At 45.6% G+C, this 20,068-nt stretch overlaps 3 protein-coding genes across 5 annotated transcripts in view; 2 read left to right on the top strand and 1 right to left on the bottom strand.

Annotated features, from left to right (window-relative positions):
* LOC136113159 (uncharacterized) overlaps nt 1–20,068 on the top strand; it is a 194,843-nt gene that overhangs the window by 42,024 nt on the left and 132,751 nt on the right. The window lies entirely within an intron of this gene.
* Nucleotides 496–4,696, bottom strand: LSM7 (LSM7 homolog, U6 small nuclear RNA and mRNA degradation associated). 2 transcript variants are annotated; one of them, XM_071799728.1, is made up of 4 exons: nt 4,602–4,696; nt 3,592–3,682; nt 2,446–2,517; nt 496–1,559 (listed from the first exon to the last, which is right to left on the bottom strand). In XM_071799728.1, exons 1-4 carry the CDS (start codon nt 4,632–4,634, stop codon nt 1,417–1,419), a joined length of 339 nt encoding a protein of 112 aa, XP_071655829.1. In that variant the 5' UTR covers nt 4,635–4,696; the 3' UTR covers nt 496–1,416. The 2 variants fall into 2 exon arrangements, with proteins under 2 accessions (XP_071655829.1, XP_065714142.1); XM_065858070.2 differs by having other exon boundaries at nt 4,546–4,653.
* The window catches only part of SPPL2B (signal peptide peptidase like 2B), a 27,842-nt gene continuing 12,420 nt past the window's right edge, over nt 4,647–20,068 (top strand). For both annotated transcript variants that reach the window (XM_065858068.2, XM_071799724.1), the window contains exons 1-9: nt 4,647–4,814; nt 11,420–11,539; nt 13,962–14,144; nt 14,810–14,899; nt 15,246–15,385; nt 15,990–16,132; nt 18,046–18,142; nt 18,299–18,415; nt 19,837–19,918. In XM_065858068.2, coding sequence (XP_065714140.2) covers nt 4,758–4,814; nt 11,420–11,539; nt 13,962–14,144; nt 14,810–14,899; nt 15,246–15,385; nt 15,990–16,132; nt 18,046–18,142; nt 18,299–18,415; nt 19,837–19,918 — 1,029 coding nt within the window. In that variant the 5' untranslated portion in view covers nt 4,647–4,757. The remainder of the gene's footprint in view (nt 4,815–11,419; nt 11,540–13,961; nt 14,145–14,809; nt 14,900–15,245; nt 15,386–15,989; nt 16,133–18,045; nt 18,143–18,298; nt 18,416–19,836; nt 19,919–20,068) is intronic.

Genomic DNA, 20,068 nt, shown 5'->3' with positions numbered 1-20,068 from the left:
TAATGAACTAGAACAAGTGTAGAGTCTTGAATGTGGGCAGGAACAACCCCAGGTTCCAGCATAAGTTGGGGAATGACCTATTAGAGAGCAGTGTAGGGGAAAGGGACCTGGGGGTCCTGGGGACAGCAGGGTGACCATGAGCCAGCACTGGGCCCGTGTGGCCAGGAAGCCAATGGTACCTGGGGTGGGTTAGAAGGGGGTTACACCTTCCTGTGGAACCTCAGCTGGGTGTTTCTGCTCCATGGGGGATTGCACTGGGTGAGCTTTCCAGGTCCCTTCCAACCCCTGACATTCTGGGATTCTGTGAAACAAGGAGTCCCTCTGAATGGTGTGATTGCCCAAAGAACAAGTTTTGGAGCGTTAGAAAACCAATGTAGGAAGGAACAAGACCACAGAGGCAGCTCTGCAAAGCACCTCCTGAAAAAATTTGCATTTACAACTGCGGAGAGCTGGGACAGCAGCTGTAAAGCGGTTTTTCAGACTAAAAACCAGACATTTACAAACAGATTCTTTTGTATTTATTCACTCAAAATTCCTCAATTCTTGCTATTTCTGCAGTATAAAAGAAATAAAAAATGTTCACTTACAAATCAAGTTATAACAAACAGAACCACATGTGGACAGCCACAATATAAAAATACGCAGTATTGCCAGGCGCTGCCTACAACCGAACATTAGGATCTTAAATATTCTTCCCCTAAAATTCCAAGTATCGAACAGACTCGTCCGTGAGGTTCACGTCACTCAGTCAAGGATCAGCCTAGAAGTCAGTCCAGTGTTTCTGTAGGAAATTGGGAGCCTTCTGATACACAAACCACAGCCCACGAGATCTGGAACAGCTGCTAGGAAAGATCTGCTCGGCTACGTGGCTTGAAAAGGTGACAAAGTCCTGTACAAGGCAAGAGATTTTCCTGCAAGAGAGACCGACCAGCAGGAAGACAACGCTTCCCAGGGGAGTACTGACATCTAAGAGGAAGAAAAACATGTTCTCATGTATTCAGGCTCTAGGTTAATTTAGATTTTGTTCATATATTTATAAATGTAAATAACATAACCAATGTTCAGGGCATTCTTTACTAATTTTACGTGGTTGTTTCAAAACTCACAAGATCAAGAGGGTCTCTGACAATTCCACGACAGTGTGTTCCCTCCCCTAACCAAGGTAGTTGCACATTTATTTGGGTAAAAGAAAACAGAGCTTACTTCTTCCACACCCCATCCTCTCCTCATACCCCTCACACACCCCATCCTCTCCTCATTTACAGAAAGCCACAAAAAGAAAAGTTGCCCATTGTTTCACACTAACAAACACATATACGAGCTCCTCCCCGCACCAGGAGGCTGCTCACGCACCGATCGTTTTCTCCAATGATTTGCACCCTTGAAGTCTTCAGAGACAATAAAAAAAATCAAGCATTAGCCGTCTTGCTGCTGAATGAAGGGGTTTGGAATGGCTTCCATTCCATCCTGCGGGCAAATGAGAACCACAGAAGTCCCTCTGCAGACCACCAGGCCCAGCTGACGCGTGTCTTCTGTTAGTTTGTACTGATCGTCCGGATCTGAAAAGCAGAGATCCACAGTTACCACGGCAAGATGAGGAAAAGAAACCAAACTCCATCAGCTTCAAAAGGGTGTTTTTCCAGGCGTCTGCATCCTTTTAAGGAACACGAGGACGATAGAAGCGATGCACCAGTGGTATGTGGTGTCTTCAAGACATTACTGATTCACTAATTGTCAAAGTAGCACATGCCACAGTGAGCAATGGAGAATTTGCTTTGTACAAAAAGCAGAACACATATTTTAAGGAAATCAAAGGCCCTTCCATTCATCTCAACCAAAAGAACAATACAAGTGATTAAAAAAGCTCCTGATCCCATTTCAAATGCCATTATAGCCAAACATTTTGGGATCCAGGTGAATCAGAAAAAGCCCCTGACTTCAGCGCTCCCAACCAGGCTGTGGGTGGGGACAGACAAACAGACAACAGCCAATTCTACCCCTCGGGAGGTCAACATATCCAATCAAAACGCATTATACTCATCTTTAAAAACTCCCTTCTAAGGGCGTTTACACTAAAGACAGTAAGATCCGGGTTCTCGTTGAGATGCTTCTCCCGCTTTGAGGAAACAAAGGGCACTGCCTGACCTGAAGGGAGACGCCACTTCATTCCAGCGTTAGAGGACAAGGGCCCCAAATGAGTCACAGAGGAGCTCAAGCAAGAACAACCAAGAATGTTCGAACACGGGGAAACATGCTTCATCCAACTTCTGGTACCTTATCCCTCTATTTACAACTTAGTTATCACAAACACGTCCCAGTTCGGATGATGTCAACATGCGATTTCTGGTTATTCACTCACTGAGCTGTGAGGTTTCTCTGAAGAAAATTAGTGTTGGGGAGAAAAATAAAATAAAAACAGCTTTACAGAGATAGCATACGACTTACCTCGCATGTATTCAATGGTACCGTCGAGCACAAGGTTCAGCAGAGGGTCAAATCCTTTCAAGACACCACTTGCTGTTGGAGACAACACACAACACAATGATCAGAGACCAAAGGCAGGTGAGGGGCACACTGGGTTCTGCAGCTCTGGTCCCTCCTCCGAGCGAGGAGGCCGGAGAGACCGACTGCATCCTCAGCAAAGTGCAAATACACAACAACCTGGTTTGCATTGTGCCAATTGAAACGTTCAGGTTTTCAGCCCATTTAGGGCATTTTAAGAATATTTCAGCATAAGAAATTAATTCAAGTCACACCACAAAAAACACCAAAACAATACCCTTAACAAAGGAGTATGGCAAAAATACACCAAGGCTGTAATATTCTGAAGTGTTTTCCACAGAAAACTCAACTTCTAACTGCCCTCCTAGAACTTCTCTTTAGCATCGGCACTGCCTGCGTAAGAAATCACTGCAGACGGACAAGCGTTTTGTCCTAAAATTGAACGTGACTCCACAAGACTGGTCCTAAATAAACTGCAAGAATACACAGAATGATCTTCCCGTTTGAAAAATACTTATTGATTACCAGCATTGCCGTCACCGCTAAGAGCCCAAATCAGAGGCTGATACAATCCCAGGTGTTGTATGAAGATCGTAAAGGAATTACCATCAATTTTTAGAAGAAAATCTCAACTAATGCAAGTTAGTGGAAAAACAACATAAGAGCCTCTGAAGTGATGAGGAACCATAGTGAAATATTGAAATAATCTATGAAATCCAAGTACATTGAGAACCTTAAGAGATGACAGGGGTGACAGATGCATTAATAACACCTATAAATGTTTCTTTGTGTTTTCTTGCAATGTGAAAAAACAGACAAAAGAAACAAGACAGTTGAAGATAACTAATACAGAAAGATGGAAGTTGCACAGATAGAACATAAAGGTAAAATGGAAAGGATAAAGGAGATAAGTCTCGCACCAGTAACAGTGAATAGTAACAAATAAAAGCTCCCGCTACTCATCGTGTTTCCTGGAAAGCAATGTGACCACACAGGAGACAAGAGGCGATGGGCAAAGAGCAGGGAAATATGTCAAAATGTCAAAAAAGCTTCATGCGGCGGAGGCACACGCCTCACCCACCCGCTCACCTTCTCTGCCACCCTGGAACTTCACCCGGATTGTTTTGTCGATGTATTTGGAGAGATCCAAAATACTCTCCTTCTTCTTCTTCTCCTTGTCCTGAGGGAGAGGAGCAGAGGTTATGTGAACTAGAAAGAACCTTTCCCTGCCCCCAGTTACATTTACAGAATCATAGAGTTATTTTGGTTGGAAAAGACCCTCAGGATCATCAAGCCAACCCATAACCCACTCTGTCCCTGCCCCATGTCCTGAGAACCTCATGTCCGTCTGTCCAGCCCTCCAGGGATGGTGACTCCAGCACTGCCCTGGGCAGCCTGTTCCAATGCCCCACAGCCCTTTGGGGAAGAAATTGTTCCCCAGATCCAACCTCAACCTCCCCTGGCGCAACTTGAGGCCGTTTCCTCTGCTCCTGGCGCTTGTTCCTGGGGAGCAGAGCCCGACCCCCCTGGCTCCAAGCTCCTTTCAGGCAGTTCAGAGATCAGAAGGTCTCCCCTCAGCTCCTGTTCTCCAGCTGAACCCCCAGGTCCCTCAGCCGCTCCCATCATACTTGTGCTCCTTCACAAGCCCCTATTAGAACATCCAGTTTTCCACTTTCCAGAGGCTTTTGTCCCATTCCAAAAGGGTAAACGCCTTCTCCCGCATTCCCAGCATTTAGTTTGCATCTCGGCTGAATTTCCTCCTCGCTTTGAATTCTGCATGAAGTCCCCACACATCACACTTGTGCTCCAGCTCCCTTCCCTTCTCTCAACTCACTCCAGCTCCCCAAGGGCTTTACTACAGCGAGGAGCCCATATACTCCATAACGCTTATGTTGTAACACGGCCACGGCAGCCGCCCCGCGGCAGCGCAGGATCCGGGCCGACAGGGCTGAGCGGGCACCGGGCGGCACCGCCGCCACAGCCCCCGGGGCAGCCGCTCGGGCGCGACCGCCGCCTCACAGGAGCCCGCGCCGCGCTCCTCACCGCCATCTTGCCCGCGCCGCCACCACCGCCGCTCGCCATTTCATTCGGCCGCTCACCAGAAGTGACGTTCGCACCGCGCCGAAGCTCATTTAGCGGCGCAGGAAGCGCGGGGCGGGACCTCCGGGGGCGGGTTGCTGGGTTACCCGGTGCAGGAAGGACCCGGCTCCGGCCCCCCTCGGAGACAAAGCGGGCGACGGCGCGGCGGGCCCGGGATGGCGGCGGAGCGGGGCCGGCCCCGCCTCTGGCTGCTCCTGTGTCTCCTGCCGCAGGTGAGGGGCTGGGAGCGACTGGGGCGGGGAAGCGCTGGGGGGATCGCGGGGAAAGCCGGACCCGGCGCTGCTGCCGGTGCCCGGCGGGCCTGTGCTCTCGCTCGGGCGGGGTTTCCCGAGCGGGGCCGAGCGCGCCCGGCGGTGCCGCAGCCCCGGGGCGGGAGGGGCTGGGGGGGCGCGGTCGTGGGGAGACCGACCCCGCTCAGCGGGGCTTATGTGTGTGGATATTTGAGTTTGTTTGGGTTTTTGATGAAGCCAGGCTCTTCTCGGTGACAACCAGTGACAGGACAAGGGGCAATGGGTTCAAACTGGAACACAGGAGGTTCCACTTAAATTTGAGAAGAAACTTGTTGGGGGTGAGGGTGTCAGAGCCTGGCCCAGGCTGCCCAGGGAGGTTGTGGAGTCTCCTTCTCTGCAGACATTCAAACCCGCCTGGACACCTTCCTGTGGAACCTCAGCTGGGTGTTCCTGCTCCATGGGGGGATTGCACTGGATGAGCTTTCCAGGGCCCTCCAACCCCTGACATTCTGGGATTCTGTGAGGGAGTCCAGCAGAGAGTGACAAAGATGCTGAGGGGTCTGGAGCATCTTTGTGATGAGGAGAGACTGGGAGAGCTGGGGCTGTTGAGCTGGAGACGGGAAGCTGAGAGGGATCTGATCAATGGGATCAGTGTCTCGTGGGGGGTGTCAAAGGATGGACCAGACTCTGTTCAGTGGTGCCCAACACCAGGGTATTTATTAGGTAATTTGGAGGGTATCATGTAGTCTGAAGTCTTATTGGTGTAACATTCTAACACAACAGTGTAATTTTTCCTCTCTTCCATACCTGTCGCCTTACTGATTCCTGCCAGTGATCTTTAGTTACACAGTGACCTGGTTGCCAGTTTACTTCTTTGTTATTCCTGCATCATCTCTTCCTTATTCCCCATGCACCCTGTCCCATTTTGGCATCTCTGTTAATGCTTCAAGTGGCTGGTAAACGTCAGAGTGGGTCAGGGACTGGCGTGGGGTCAGTTTGATCTGTCGGTTTGGAGAAAGCGAGCACATCAGTGTGGAGGGACCATCCACTGGTGGATGCTTCGCTCTGTAAGTTACTCACTCGGTGTGCTTGTGCAGCAGAACAGTGTTAACGCGCTTGAGCAAGCTCGGAGCGGGCTGGCCTGCGCTGGAACAGCCCTGCTGCAGCAGCAGTCTGAATTACTGTGTGCTGCTCATATGTTTCTGTTAGCCAGGCTGGCTTGTGCAAAATTTGTTTGAATACCTTGTATCTGAAATACTTCTGCATCTCCTGTCGGTGTGGTTTTGGGTGGTACATCATCATCCTCGGCTCCAGGTGGAGCAGGGTGCTCTGGTGCACGCGTATGACCAGGGACTGAGGGATGTTTCCCACCTTGAGATAGGATGAGAAGATTCTTTTTTAGTAGTGGCCACGGTTGTTTCTAAACTCTGATATATACAGGGAGCGGGAACAGCTCGGCTAGTGAAGCACGGCTTCGAGTTCTCATCTGGAACCTGGTTGTGATCTTCTAGATCCAAGTACAGTCTGCACTCAGAACTTGGTGTGGTGTTGGAGTCCTTGCTTTTCATTTAACTTTCGTTCTGGCCATTCCTTCCTGGCATTGCTGTCTCTCGCTTGTCCTGAACTACAGCAGATGAGCCTTTGAATATATTATAGTGACATGATCTTGTTGGATTTGGTCTTCACTATAGTAGCTTTCAGCAGAATATTGAACTGAGGTGATGGTTTCTGTGTTTAAAATCGGAGCATTCTGTAATATGATGTGGTCAGACAGCGTGAAGAGACTGAAATTCTGGATTATGGTGGTGCTTGACAATTTAGTCTCATGGAGTTGTTGCACTGTGAATTTGAAGCTCTCTCCGCTGTGCAGTGCTTTTTGAAGGGGAGTTTCTTTGTGTGCAAATTTGCTGTTCCGCCCTTTTGGTCTCCAAACTGATCAGTGCAGTTCGTGGGGAGACAACACACCCCAGGTAAACCTTTCGGAGATTCAGGTGGCCAGATCAGCTGGTACAGAGCTAATGAAAGGGGCAAGAATTGGAGCATCCAGGTGAGTTTGGGGACAGGCCGGGAGGGACAAACAAGAAGGAGCAACCAGGTGGGCTTTTTGAACTGTGGGTGAGCTGAATTCCTCTTCTCCAGCCTTCTTCCATTGTTTAACTTGCAAGCCCCAGTACTCGTTTCTGAGCTGCATTCATTCTCCAACATGACAGGAAAAAAACCAAACTCACTCAGCAAAAAAATGGGCAGCGTTCTGCTCTTCTAGTGCATTAAATATACCGTGCAAGTGTCTGCTGAGGTTCAGGGCAAACTAGCGTGTTCTCCTCATGCCACAAAGGATTAGATGGGCTCAGTTGCCCTAAAACTTTACACTTCTATGAAAACCTTTTCCTTGTTTTGCAGCTTTATATAAAATACCTGGCTTTGTGTTAATCATACAGGATAAAGCTGTGATTCTCGCAGATTTGCAGCTTTGCTTGTGACATGGCACTGGTGTTGAACATGGGTGCCTGGCTGGTAACAGTGTTTAAATACAAATAATCCTTATTCATATACAGAAAATAGATAATTCACTACTTAACTAGGAGAAGTTACTTCTGCTGTTTGAGGCAAGGAAGCCCATCCCTATTGCACTTTGTTATGGTGCTTACTAAATCATATGTACTGTAAGAAGCGAGTATCATAAACCACCTTATTGTCACAACGACTGTTTTTCTGTCGGTGTTTGAAAAAGGCTGGTCTGGGTATCCAGACACTTGAAAAAAGAGCCCTTGGGGCTGTAGGAACATTGTGTAGGAGATTATGACTCCTCATGGGTTAATCTAGGACACCAAGTCATCTCGAGGAATAAGAACCATCCCAAGTGCTGCCACCATCCCAGCGCATCAGCTGCTTTGAACCGGCTCGTGTTGTTTGATACCTCGTGGCACAAATGAAAACACGCTGGAAGCATTCAAGCCCTGTGGTACCGAAACAAGGAACCCCGATGGCTCTGCTGAGGTGGGAGGATAGGCACAGATTTGTGGCTGTTAACAGACTCCAGAGCTGATTCAGAGTGATCATTGCTTTGTAAAATGTCCGTGAATCCTTGTTCCCCACGGACTCCATTCTCCATGGACTTTCTAAAACTCTCTGCAACCCCTTCTGCTTTTAGCCCTGCTCATATTCCTTTTAATTCCTCTCATCGTTGATTTTTACTTGGCTCTTGGCACAGGAAAGCACAGAGCTTCTCGAATGTTTACAGCACTTCGCATTAAGAACCTTTTATTCCCTTAATATTTCTTTCAAGAAGATCCATTAAGTTGCTCAGAAAGCACGATTGTGTAGATTGTGTATTAGCGTCTTTGCTGTGCCGTTTGGGTTTATTACTGACTTCCAGTAACGTTATCTAAATGGAAACATAGCAGCACACCCTGCGCTTGTTCTCTTGCTTTAAAGATGTGTAGTTTAGATCTTGTCAGTGTAAAACTTTTAACCATACAGGTCAGTTGTTTCTATATATGCATAAAGCTGTTCAGTTACAGGTCACCAGCTCCTGCAAAACTACCTGAAGATTTGGGAAGTAGTTGGATGTAATATTCAAAACCGAGCTGCTCAGTGTTGGTTTGTTGTGTTTTGGGGTGTTTTATTATTATTTTTTAAAAAATATTTATTTTAAGCCCAGTCGGATCCGGTACCAATAAGCAGGAAACACTTTTGTTCTTGTCTTTTCTCTGTGTCTGCATTGGGACCTCTGTGACTTGTTACTCTTGAAAGTAAAATTCAAGGTAATAACAATGGATTATTTTTCCATACTTCTTCCATTTGCTGAAGGGGTTTTAGGTGTTATGGTCGGATAGCCGAGATACGAGTTTAAAAGTCCACCATGGCAAAATAGTTGGAGTTTTTTTGCTAAACACATTTTTTCCTCACCACATGTGCACCACAGTATCTCCCTTCCACAAGTATTTGTATCTTGTAGACTTGCAAGTGACTTTAATTTGCACTGAAACAAACGGTGTAACCAGCCCAGCACACTCAGGACAAATCTCATCAATTTTAGGGTGCTGAATTAACACTAATATTATAAAAAAAGGAAAAAGTTATCATAGACCAATTATATACAAAAGAGCTAAATATAAAAATCTGTACCTCCTGTATATTTTTAATTGATGTTTCTTTGCTGCTGTGCAGTAGAATGGCAGCATTCATCCTCCAGGCAGCGTGGACATCAGTTGTTTAAAGGATGGTTCTTTGAAGTGTTTCAAAGAGCATCTTTTTACCATGAGTCTCCCCTATGGGTTCGGGGTCATTTCTGTGGTTTAAGGTTGGAGATACAGAGGGAGAAATGAGAACGGCAGATTCTTTTAGTGGGTCTTTGAACAAATGTGTTAAGATGCACCTTTGTTGCTGCCTCCGGTCTTCTTTAGTACCTCAGCTGCTCCCTGGAGGAACAAATGTTTAAGGTGTATTTGTAACTATGCAATTACCAAATCATTAATCTGTTTAGGCTGTGAATATTAAACTAGACGTTGACAGATGAGTCTGTCACAACTTTCTAATTCAGTAGCATTGATGCTTAGGGATATTGCATTGTGTTTCTCTCCAGTACAAGGTTTCGTCAGGTCTGATTGGCACAAAGGTCTTTGCTTGGGGAAAGCTGAATCTGAGCAGTTAAACATGTGTTCAGTCAATAGCTTCAGTTGTGGTTGAGGGTGCTGAGAGGAGGAAAAATGGGGAAGGAGGAGTTGGGTCCGTGGGTAGAGGACAGCAGGACATGAAGGGGGGTGGTAGGAAGATAAGATAGTTGGGTTGGGTTTTGTTGTTTGTTTGGGGTTTTTTTTTGGGTTTGATTCTTTCCTGAGGCTGCTCCTATGGGTGAACTGATGGTCTCTGCTCGTCCTGTGTCCCGGAGTCACTGAAGAATGGGCAGAATGAGTGGGCAGCATCCACCAGAACCCAAATGCACAACCAGTTAAGGCCGGATCAGTTATTGCATGTGTTCAGATATTATCTTTTTAAAGCAGATCTCAAAGTGCTGAGTGCTGGTAAGGATTCTTGAGAGTTCTCAGTTAAAAGCCCATAAAATGAGATACCTCCCTGTACAAAAGCAAGCAAATGGTCTTGGAATACAGACATTATAATAGCAAGAATCCAGTTATATTAACAATGTTTGGTTTTCCTGAGCACTGGATTCCAAAATCACTGAGCTAAAATAGTATTTTATGTAGTTATATAGTTTATGTAGTATTATAAATGCTACATTTAATATGGGGTCAGTTTTTTCCTATCTAATAGCTCATGTATAATTGGCATTTGCTCTCAGCATCATCTTTTTATAGTCGGTTGCCAGACAGCGCTACCGAGACAGTGAAGTTGCTCAGTAAGATCCTGTGAGGCTCTGAAGCAGTAATTAAAGTATAACAAGATGCTCCTTCAAAAAGAACCATAGGTCTGGATCCGTATAATCAAATTTTAAAGGAAAAAAAATATATATATATATATGAGGAATTAGTGGAGATGGTGCCTGCAACCCCGTTGGTGCTGCCCTGTAGAGCATGAAAGTGTCCTATAGAAATTAATGGTGACTTGGATGATGTTGTAATGAAATTCTGTGTGTCTTGTTGTTCCAGCAAGGAGGAGACCCCCCTGTCAGAGAGCAGCAACGCTAGGGACCCCTTTGTTGCTTAGAAATAAGGAGGATTTATATCAGAACCCTTAGACTGCAAGAACAGCAGAGCCCGTGATACACTTCGTGTTTCTTCAACCGTTTCTGAGGGCAGGGAGGATTTACAGCTATTTCAGTTCAGTTAATGAGAGACTGAAGTCAGCACTGATTAAGTAAAACCATCACTAGCAGCACATGCTTCCACGGTTGCGTTGTATTCCTTGGTGTGCAAGCAGACACCGGGGTCAACTCCACCAAAATATTGACATTTGCAGGTTCTGTGGATGGTGTTGTAGCATTGCTGGTGTGGCTTTTTGGCTGGAAGATGAGGAGTATATCTGGTACTCACAAAATTGTGTCGCTATACGGAGGGAAGGAAGTGAGAAAATATGTAAAAGAACAGAGCTTGTCATGAAGAACGAGAAGATTGTGAATAACTCTGTAATAGGTGTTTGCTTGTGATGAGCTGTCACCCTGTGCTGGCCCCTTGGTCTTTCAGTGTTCTTGGAAAATGGCCTGATACAGTCTGACATAACCAGAATAATGAGGAAATGACGATATTTGCTATGTATTGCTGTTTTGCAGGGATGGGAAGCTGAAAATACCTGTGTTAAAAAGAGAACTTCTAGTGGCTAGGTGTGGTTAGAATGCTTACCCGAATCAACGGACTACAGACAGCGTATCGCAGTCGAGAAGATGCCTTAAACTGGTGTAATTACTGCAGAAGCAAATGTGCTTAATGTATCCAAAGCCTCTATTTGAAGTATGATGGAAATAATAAAAAATTCCGCCGTACTCCCTGCATAGATATTGAAACATGGTAGAATCCTTTTGTTTTTCTTTACAATACAAAGCAGACAAGTCACCAGCAAGTTACACCTCTCACTTCAGCGATTTCCTGTGACCTAAAATTCCTGTGGTAACATATTTGTTGTGTTTTCAGGTGTGCTGTGAGTACGGGATGGTGCACGTCCTGCCGGAGAAGGGGAGCAGCAAAGGAAAGGACTATTGTATCCTCTTCAACTCCCAGTGGGCCCATTTGCCGCACGATCTGGGTAAAGCTGTAAGTACCTGGCCAAGCAATGGCAGAAGAATGTATTGAAAATTACGAGGAAACTCCTGATTTCTAGCTTGGATGAGCAGAATTTGAAGCAGCTACTTTGTTTGCTCTACATAGAAAATATTTTTCTCTGTTAAGATCACCCGCTGTGGTGGGAATATTCCTTTCCAAGCAGCATGCAGAGGGAATAACTATTTGTGGTTCAAACCAAAACCCGTCCTTCTGTACAGCATGAAAATGGCGCTTAACATTGCAGAATCCCGGAATGTCAGGGGTTGGAAGGGACCTGGAAAGCTCATCCAGTGCAATCCCCCCATGGAGCAGGAACACCCAGCTGAGGTTCCACAGGAAGGGGTCCAGGTGGTTGGAAAGGAGTTTTTCGATGCTACAAAAAGATGTACCACATGGCCTTGCTATAAAATATGCTGAACTGTGACCTTTAGTTCTTTCTCAGCTACTAATTGTGGACTGACACTCTGTTCATTTCGTTCATCGCATTCCTTAATCTACCAGCTGAGTGCTACACAGAATTATGAATGTTGCTTATCAGTGTGTAATCAAGTCTTAATTACCCATGGTGGGTTTATTGCAACTGCAGATCACCTAGATAATCCAGCTCAGATCCTGCAGCTGCCTTTGCCTCGTAAAAATTCACCGGGGACATATTGAAGTAGCTCTGCAGGAGCCAATGTAGTCCAGAAAAACTTGCACTGAACTGAAGCGTTGAACAGATTCTGCTCTCACTGTGAAACCTGCGTTCAGTTTTGGGTCCCTCATTGTAAGGACATTGAGGGACCAGAGAGAGTGAAGAGAAGGGAACAGAGCTGGTGAGGGGCTGGAGCACAAGTGTGATGGGAGCAGCTGAGGGACCTGGGGGTTCAGCTGGAGAACAGGAGCTGAGGGGAGACCTTCTGATCTCTGAACTGCCTGAAAGGAGCTTGGAGCCAGGGGGGTCGGGCTCTGCTCCCCAGGAACAAGCGCCAGGAGCAGAGGAAACGGCCTCAAGTTGCACCAGGGGAGGTTGAGGTTGGATCTGGGGAACAATTTCTTCCCCAAAGGGCTGTGGGGCATTGGAACAGGCTGCCCAGGGCAGTGCTGGAGTCACTGTCCTGGAGGGGTTTAAGAGGCATTTAGATGAGGTTCTCAGGGACACGGTTTAGTGCCAGAGTTGGGTTATGGTTGGACTCGATGCTCCTGAGGGTCTCTTCCAGCTGAAATGATTCTCTGATTCCCCAGAGTGATGGGGCTGCCTGTGCTGTATCCCTTGGCTCACCGTTTCCTTTCTCACCTCTCCCTCTGCCTCTCCCTTTCTTCACATTTTTGGTCCTTCTCCTTCCCTCCAATATTCCAGCCATTCAGTTTATTGACTGAGGGGATACAGTGCACCAACCTGACCTCACTTGGTGTTTGTGTTCTGCTCCGTTAGAGCTGATAAGCTTTCCTGAAACCTGGACAACCAGGAAGTGTGTGTGGAGACATTTTCCTGTCTCTGAAGTAGGAGACAGATTGGAGACAGCAGTTTTCAGAATAAACTCAGAGCTACTGGCAGCTTGACCCTCACCTTTCCCTCCTAAAACAGCAATCAGTATTTGGCATCGTATCACATACCTGTGGATTTCTAACACAAAGTGTTACATGTGTCAGCTTTTCAGGTTAAAACTTTACCCTGGCACTTCTCAAACCCCCAGCAAGAGTGGGGATGGGGCCTGCTCGTGTTAGCACAGCTCACACCAAGAATCTGTTATTTGGTAGATAACTGCACTTTTCAGGTGACTTTCAAATAGAACTGGGCAAAGATTTCGCAAGGAGCAATTTCTGCTGGTGTTATTTCTAAAACCTTGAAGTGTCTTTGTTCCTGTGCAAACATCCCAGAGCAGATGTCTTTGGGTCTCAGAAATTGGGGCAGGTCTGCAACATCTCTGAACCACAGGCAGTGAGAGAAGCAGCTTAGAATCCAATATCCGGGTGCTTAGGATGCGAAATCTCAGCCAACTGGGTATGGTCGGTTCTAAAATGGAAGTTTATTTTTATTGCCTATGCTTTTCTACTTGAACTCAGCCTGTGCTTGTGTTTCTTGCTGTTTATACCCCAAATCATCTGAGCCACCCCAGCAATGCTAATGCTTTGCTGTACTCCTACATCCCTTCAGAACAGACACAGTGCTGAAGAAAACATGCAAGTGTGGATCATAACCCAGATTTTATTACCAGCGGAATTCTGTACAACAGGTGAAGTGAGGCAGGACCCTGCGCAATAGGAAAAGCAGCAATGTTTCAGCTTTCCCGTTTCTCTGAGAATATTCTGTCACTCCATTACTTGAAAGTTCAAAATTACCCTTTAGAAACTGTGGTTTCTGCTCTTGACTTCTGATATCGTTTTATTTTACATGTATATATAAGTATTTAACTAATTTCTTTGTTTTCAGTCACTCCTACAACTGCAGGATCAAACAGCATCTGTTTTGTGTTCTCCTTCTGATGTACCTGATGGGGGGTTTAATAACCAAATCCCCATGGTGATGCGAGGGAATTGCACCTTCTATGAGAAAGTGAGGCTTGCGCAGATCAATGGGGCTCGTGGGCTGCTGATTGTCAGCAGAGAGAGGCTGGTGAGTCTTTCTGTCTTTATATATTGCTGATACTCCTCTGATGTTGGATATTGTTTTCAGTGCTCAGTGCTGGTATTTCATGCTCCTCTTTAAAATAAATTTATATATGCCTGTGTTTATGCGTGTACATACATTGTATCAATATGTGTAGAAATAATACATCTAAATGAAGGATTAATTAAACGAGAGCAGGTCTCATTGAAGTAGGAGGAGTGCTGCTTGGAGCCTGTGTAACATTCAAGTCAAGGGCTCAGAATTATCTTCTATCATGAAGTACTGGAATGGAAGGAGGAGGTTGGTTTCCTGACTCATCCTCCTGCCTTCAGTGAGATCCAGAGCACAGTGAATCGGGTGCTTTGGCTGGAACTGGAGCATCACCAGTGCCTGTTCTGGCAAATCAGCGGTTTTGAACACTGTAGTCCATCCTGGAGGCACACGGGTCCTAAACCCACGACCCTGGTGCTGCTTGAATCTTGGCTGCTGTGTTTTGCTGTTACAGTCTTTAGCAACTTGGCAGTACATTCTGACTTCCAGTTTTTGCTCCTTATGTTCCATTCTAAAAATTTTCCAAATGAACAGACACAGAACTTGCAACTTTAACTCTTTTGCAATAGAAATATTTGCAGAAATGAGTATAATCTTTCCTGGTCTGAACTGTCTTTCAGGTTCCTCCAGGGGGTAACAGGAGTCAATATGAAGAAATCGACATTCCTGTGGCTCTGCTCAGCTATACTGATATGTTAGATATTGGCAAGGTAAACTTGATACTAAATGCTTTGATTTGTATTGTCTGATTTAAACGAGTCGCTGTTCAACGCTATTTGAAGTCCATCTTAAAAGCTTTGAATCTGTAGAGAGTTATACTCATGAAAATTGCATTATGTGTTGAAAAAAACCTGCAGCTCTCTTAGGAGGGTATTTATCATCCTCAGAATAAAATCAGAATGGAGCTTGGTGCTGGAAATAAATGTTGCTAATAGATTGTTCTCAAGTATTTCTAATAAAGCTTGATCCTGAGGTTGCTTAGTGAAAACTAAATAACTGAAGCTTTGCTGGAGTGGCTTTTTGGAAGTTCTTCATAGCTGGTGCTTGCCCCTGCAGAGTTTTGGCAGCTCGGTGAAGGGCGCGATGTACGCACCGAACGAGCCCGTGCTGGACTATAACATGGTGATTATATTTGTCATGGCTGTGGGGACCGTTGCGATTGGAGGCTACTGGGCAGGAAGCAGAGATGTGAAAAAGTGAGTAATTTTTAGTATTTTGCCTTGTCAAAAAGCCAAATATTTGAAAAGCTCTGAAGGAAAACTGGATAGTAACGAGCTTCTTGTTTGGGCTTTTGCAAAAATTCACCATCAAAATATTTTATAAAAATTGTTTCGATTAGTATAGTGCAAAACAAACCGATTTGATGGTTAATGTCCCTGTGTTTATCATGAATCTTTTATTGAAATGTTATGGCGGGTAAGTGGAGTTGGAGGGCAGGGGTCATCTGTGCCACACTTATTTCTAACGTTTTTACTTTATATATACAATCCGACTTCAGGATTTCTTCTGAAGTCAGCAAATTATTCTGTAGTAGTTTTCAGGATTCTGTTGAGTTCTTAGTGGATGAAAAATAGTACCCTTGATAAATTAACACAGCAATTACTGGTTTATGCATTGTGTCCCATCTGATGTTTATATATCCATGTAAAACGTGGAGTTCGCTGACCCGAGTGGAAATCGCTGCAGACATCGGTGTCGTGTCATGTTTCCAACCCCGTGTAGTTCTCGCTGGAGATTCGGTGCCCTTTAATGTTTCCTTGCAGAAGGAACGGACTGATTTTTACCCTGTTCCTCTTTCAGGCGGTACATGAAGCACAAACGTGATGACGGGGCAGAGAAACATGATGATGAAACGGTTGATGTGACTCCAATCATGATCTGCGTGTTCGTGGTGATGTGCTGCTCCATGCTGGTCCTCCTTTATTTCTTCTATGACCACTTAGGTACTTTCCAAGTTGGATTTGTATTGATACATCTTCAAAATCACAAGGCTGCCATCATTTAAGAAACATTTTTACTCTGGAAATAGTTATGAAATGACTGTTTTCTGCCATGTTTCTTCATTCCAGTAAGATTTAGAACCCTGTAAGTACAGTAGATTTCTATACCTGCTTTTACTGACGTTGTATTAGGTGATCACAGAATCCCAGGATGTGAGGGGTTGAAGGGCCCTGGAAAGCTCATCCAGTGCAATCCCCCCATGGAGCAGGAACACCCAGCTGAGGTTCCACAGGAAGGTGTCCAGGCGGGTTTGAATGTCTGCAGAGAAGGAGACTCCACAGCCTCCCTGGGCAGCCTGGGCCAGGCTCTGACACCCTCACCAGGAACAAGTTTCTTCTCATCTTTAAATGGAACCTCCTGTGTTCCAGTTTGAACCCATTGCCCCTTGTCCTGTCACTGGTTGTCACCGAGAAGAGCCTGGCTCCATCCTCCTGACACTCACGCTTTATATACCTGTAAACATTAATGAGGTCCCCCCTCAGTCTCCTCTTCTCCAGCTCCAGAGCCCCAGCTCCCTCAGCCTTTCCTCCCACAGGAGATGCTCCACTCCCTTCAGCATCTTGGTGGCTGCGCTGGACTCTCTCCAGCAGTTCCCTGTCCTTCTGGAACTGAGGGGCCACAACTGGACACAAGATTCCAGGTGTGGTCTCCCCAGGGCAGAGCAGAGGGGCAGGAGAACCTCTCTGACCTACTGACCACCCCCTTCTAACCCACCCCAGGTACCATTGGCTTCCTGGCCACAAGGGCCCAGTGCTGGCTCATGGTCACCCTGCTGTCCCCAGGAGCCCCAGGTCCCTTTCCCCTACACTGCTCTCTAATAGGTCATTCCCCAACTTACACTGGAACCTGGGGTTGTTCCTGCCCAGATTCAAGACTCTACACTTGCCCTTTTTCTAGTTCATTAAATGTTTCCCTGCCCAACTCTCCAGCCTGTCCAGGTCTCTGATGGCAGCACAGCTTCCAGTGTCACCACTCCTCCCAGCTTGGTGTCACCAGCAAACTTGCTGACAGTCACTCTATTCCCTCGTCCAAATAATTGATTAATATATTGAATAATACAGCACCAGCACTGACCCCTGAGGCACTGCACTGGATCCAGGCCTCAACTGGACTCTGCCCCATTGACCACGACTCTCTGGCTTCTTCCCTTCAGCCAGTTCGCAGTCACCTCACCGCCCGCTCATCCAGACCGCACTCCCTCAGTTCAGCTGGGAGGATGTTGTGCACACTGTGTCAAATGCCTCACTCCAGTCAAGGTTGATCACGTCCACCGCTCTGCCATCATCCATCCATCTTGTTATGTCCTCATAAAAGTCAATGAGGTTGTCAAGCACGACTTCCCCTTGGTGAAGCCATGTTGACTGCCCCTAATGACCCTCTTATCCCTGATGTGCCTTGAGATGGCACCAAGGAGAAGTCGTTCCATCAGTTTCCCAGGGATGGAGGTGAGGCTGACCGGTCTAGAGTTCCCCAGGTCATGGAGCTTCTTTCAAATATTAAAGCCTATTAAGCAGATACAGACTTAATGGCTTCCAGCTTTTATTTTTGTCAAAGGTGTCCTCAAACCTATACTTGTCTTTTTATTATTGTTCAGTATGACGTTAAGTTATGGGATACAGGATCAATTTATTTTTTTTTTTACCTTTATAAAGATAAGTTTCTACTGCTCGCTTATCAAATCGATGGGCAAAAAACACAAGAGTCTAATGCATCGTGACTTCCATCCTCTTATAAGTTATGAAAGATGCACCCAATCTGTATTAATTCATTTTACTACTGAGTAAATTAAGGAGTTCCCTTATGATGGTCACACATACTTGTATCCTACTGGGACTTATGATTTTTTCTTTCTCAGTCTATGTTATCATAGGAATATTCTGCCTGGCTGCCTCCATTGGTCTCTACAGTTGTCTCTCTCCCTTTGTAAGAAGATTCCCCTTGGGAAAGTGTAGGTATGTCGCAACTTTTAAATATTTAATGGGCAAAATTAATTATTTGTAAGGTTGAGTAGGTGTGGGATTTGCAAGGTGGTTTCACACTTCAAAATGTTTATAAAGGAGGCGGGTAACTACATAGACAACTGTAGCTTTGGTGTGTTTCATTTTCAGAATCCCAGACAACAATTTGCCTTATTTTCACAAGCGTCCACAGGTCCGGATGTTGGTTTTGGCCGTGTTTTGTATCTCTGTCAGCGTAGTCTGGGGAATCTTCAGAAACGAAGATCAGTAAGTGTGTATTTTAGTTTTTGTGTTAGAAATTGTAATGTGCTTTACAATAGAAGTCACTGACATCCATAGAAACCTGAACTTATTTGGAATTTAGGAGCAACAGGAAAGAAATTAAAGACTTGGGCAGAAATTCCTGCTTGTTCCTTATGTACTTTGTCTTGTTGGTTTAAGTTACAGAAAATGGTCCCTTGTTAAGCTCGAATTTCTCTGAGTCCCTGTTCTGATCTCTTTGGCCTAAAGCAGCTTTTCAGAAGCACTGTTGGACACAAGTTGTCTGACTCATTCCTTCAGGTCATGGTCTGCATGTGAATAAGAGCTGTGAAGACTCAAATCTTTAGTTTCTCTGGTATGAGTAGATAATTCTCTGTGTCCAGTATTGCTGCAGTACCTAATTATAGCACGTTCTTACCCCTTTTGTTAGAGGGTTTTGTTGATTTTGGTGTTGGTTGTTTGGTTTTGGGGGGGTTGTTTGTAGTGGTGTTGCTGTTTACCCCTTACCTTACTCCCAGATGCTCCGATTTCCCCATATATACAGGATATGTTCGTCTTCTTGGCCCCTCTAGCAGGGATTTGATGTCAGAACTGAAATGCCATCTTGTTTCTACTCCCAGTCCCACATACACCGTGTTTGTGCCTCGAATGTCCCTCACTCACACAACTCATAAATCAAGGAAGCATTGACTTTGAACCACTTTTTAGGGCAATAAAGTGTCAGACTGAGGAGTACAGAATACTATAGAGCTGTTCTGTCCTGGGATATTTAGCACTAGGAAACGCGTTTTCTGCCTCAAAGCTGCAGTGAACCCGAGTGTCTCCTGCCCAAAGCTCCATCAGCAAGCGCTCAGGAATTGCTTACAGCAGCATAATCTCTCATCTGACTCTAGACCTAATCGATTTTAAGGAAACCTTAGTGGCTTGTATCTCAAATCCTACTTCTCTTTGGTCCTAGCAATCAAGAGTAAAGAGCCTTGATACTTTTGTACCTCACTTGGGAAACACAATCAAGAAACGGCCCCAGCTGTAGCACATGGGGCCGTACACACAGACACAGGCCAGAGCACCCCAGAAGGTCTTTTTTGGAACCACTGACCTCATTCAGCCCATTTTCAGTCCAACACGCTCATCCAGCCTGCGCTTCATCAGCTTCCCTAGGAGGATCTTATGGGAGATCCTCAATGGAAAACCTTCATCTAGATAAATATCCCTCCTGCTCTTCCCTCATCCACCAAGCCAGTTCTTTAATTGTACAACATCATCAGGTTCATCAAGCACAACATCCCATTTGCGAATCCACACTGACAACAATGTTGATTCCAAGCAAGTACTTTTAATGAAGTTTTTTCTCCCAAGCAGGTCCTTGGTGAGGCCAAGGCTTGGTCCGACATTCCTGCACAAACGTTCCTCTCCTCTTCCTTTAGGTGGGCCTGGGTTCTGCAAGATGCTTTAGGGATCGCTTTCTGTCTTTACATGTTGAAAACGATTCGCCTGCCTACATTTAAGGTATGAGAGTTAAACAGATGTAAAAAGATGTTCACCTGTTTATAGTTGAAGAGAGGAGCCACTAATAATGGTGTCATTGGCTTGGAAATGCACTTTTGCTCATATATAGTTTGGAAGAGAGTGATGTGATGAGTATAAATAGACCAAAAA

Source organism: Patagioenas fasciata, chromosome 27 (genome assembly GCF_037038585.1).
Source record: "Patagioenas fasciata isolate bPatFas1 chromosome 27, bPatFas1.hap1, whole genome shotgun sequence".
NCBI lineage: Eukaryota > Metazoa > Chordata > Aves > Columbiformes > Columbidae > Patagioenas > Patagioenas fasciata.
This window is presented reverse-complemented; position numbering and strand designations above follow the sequence as displayed.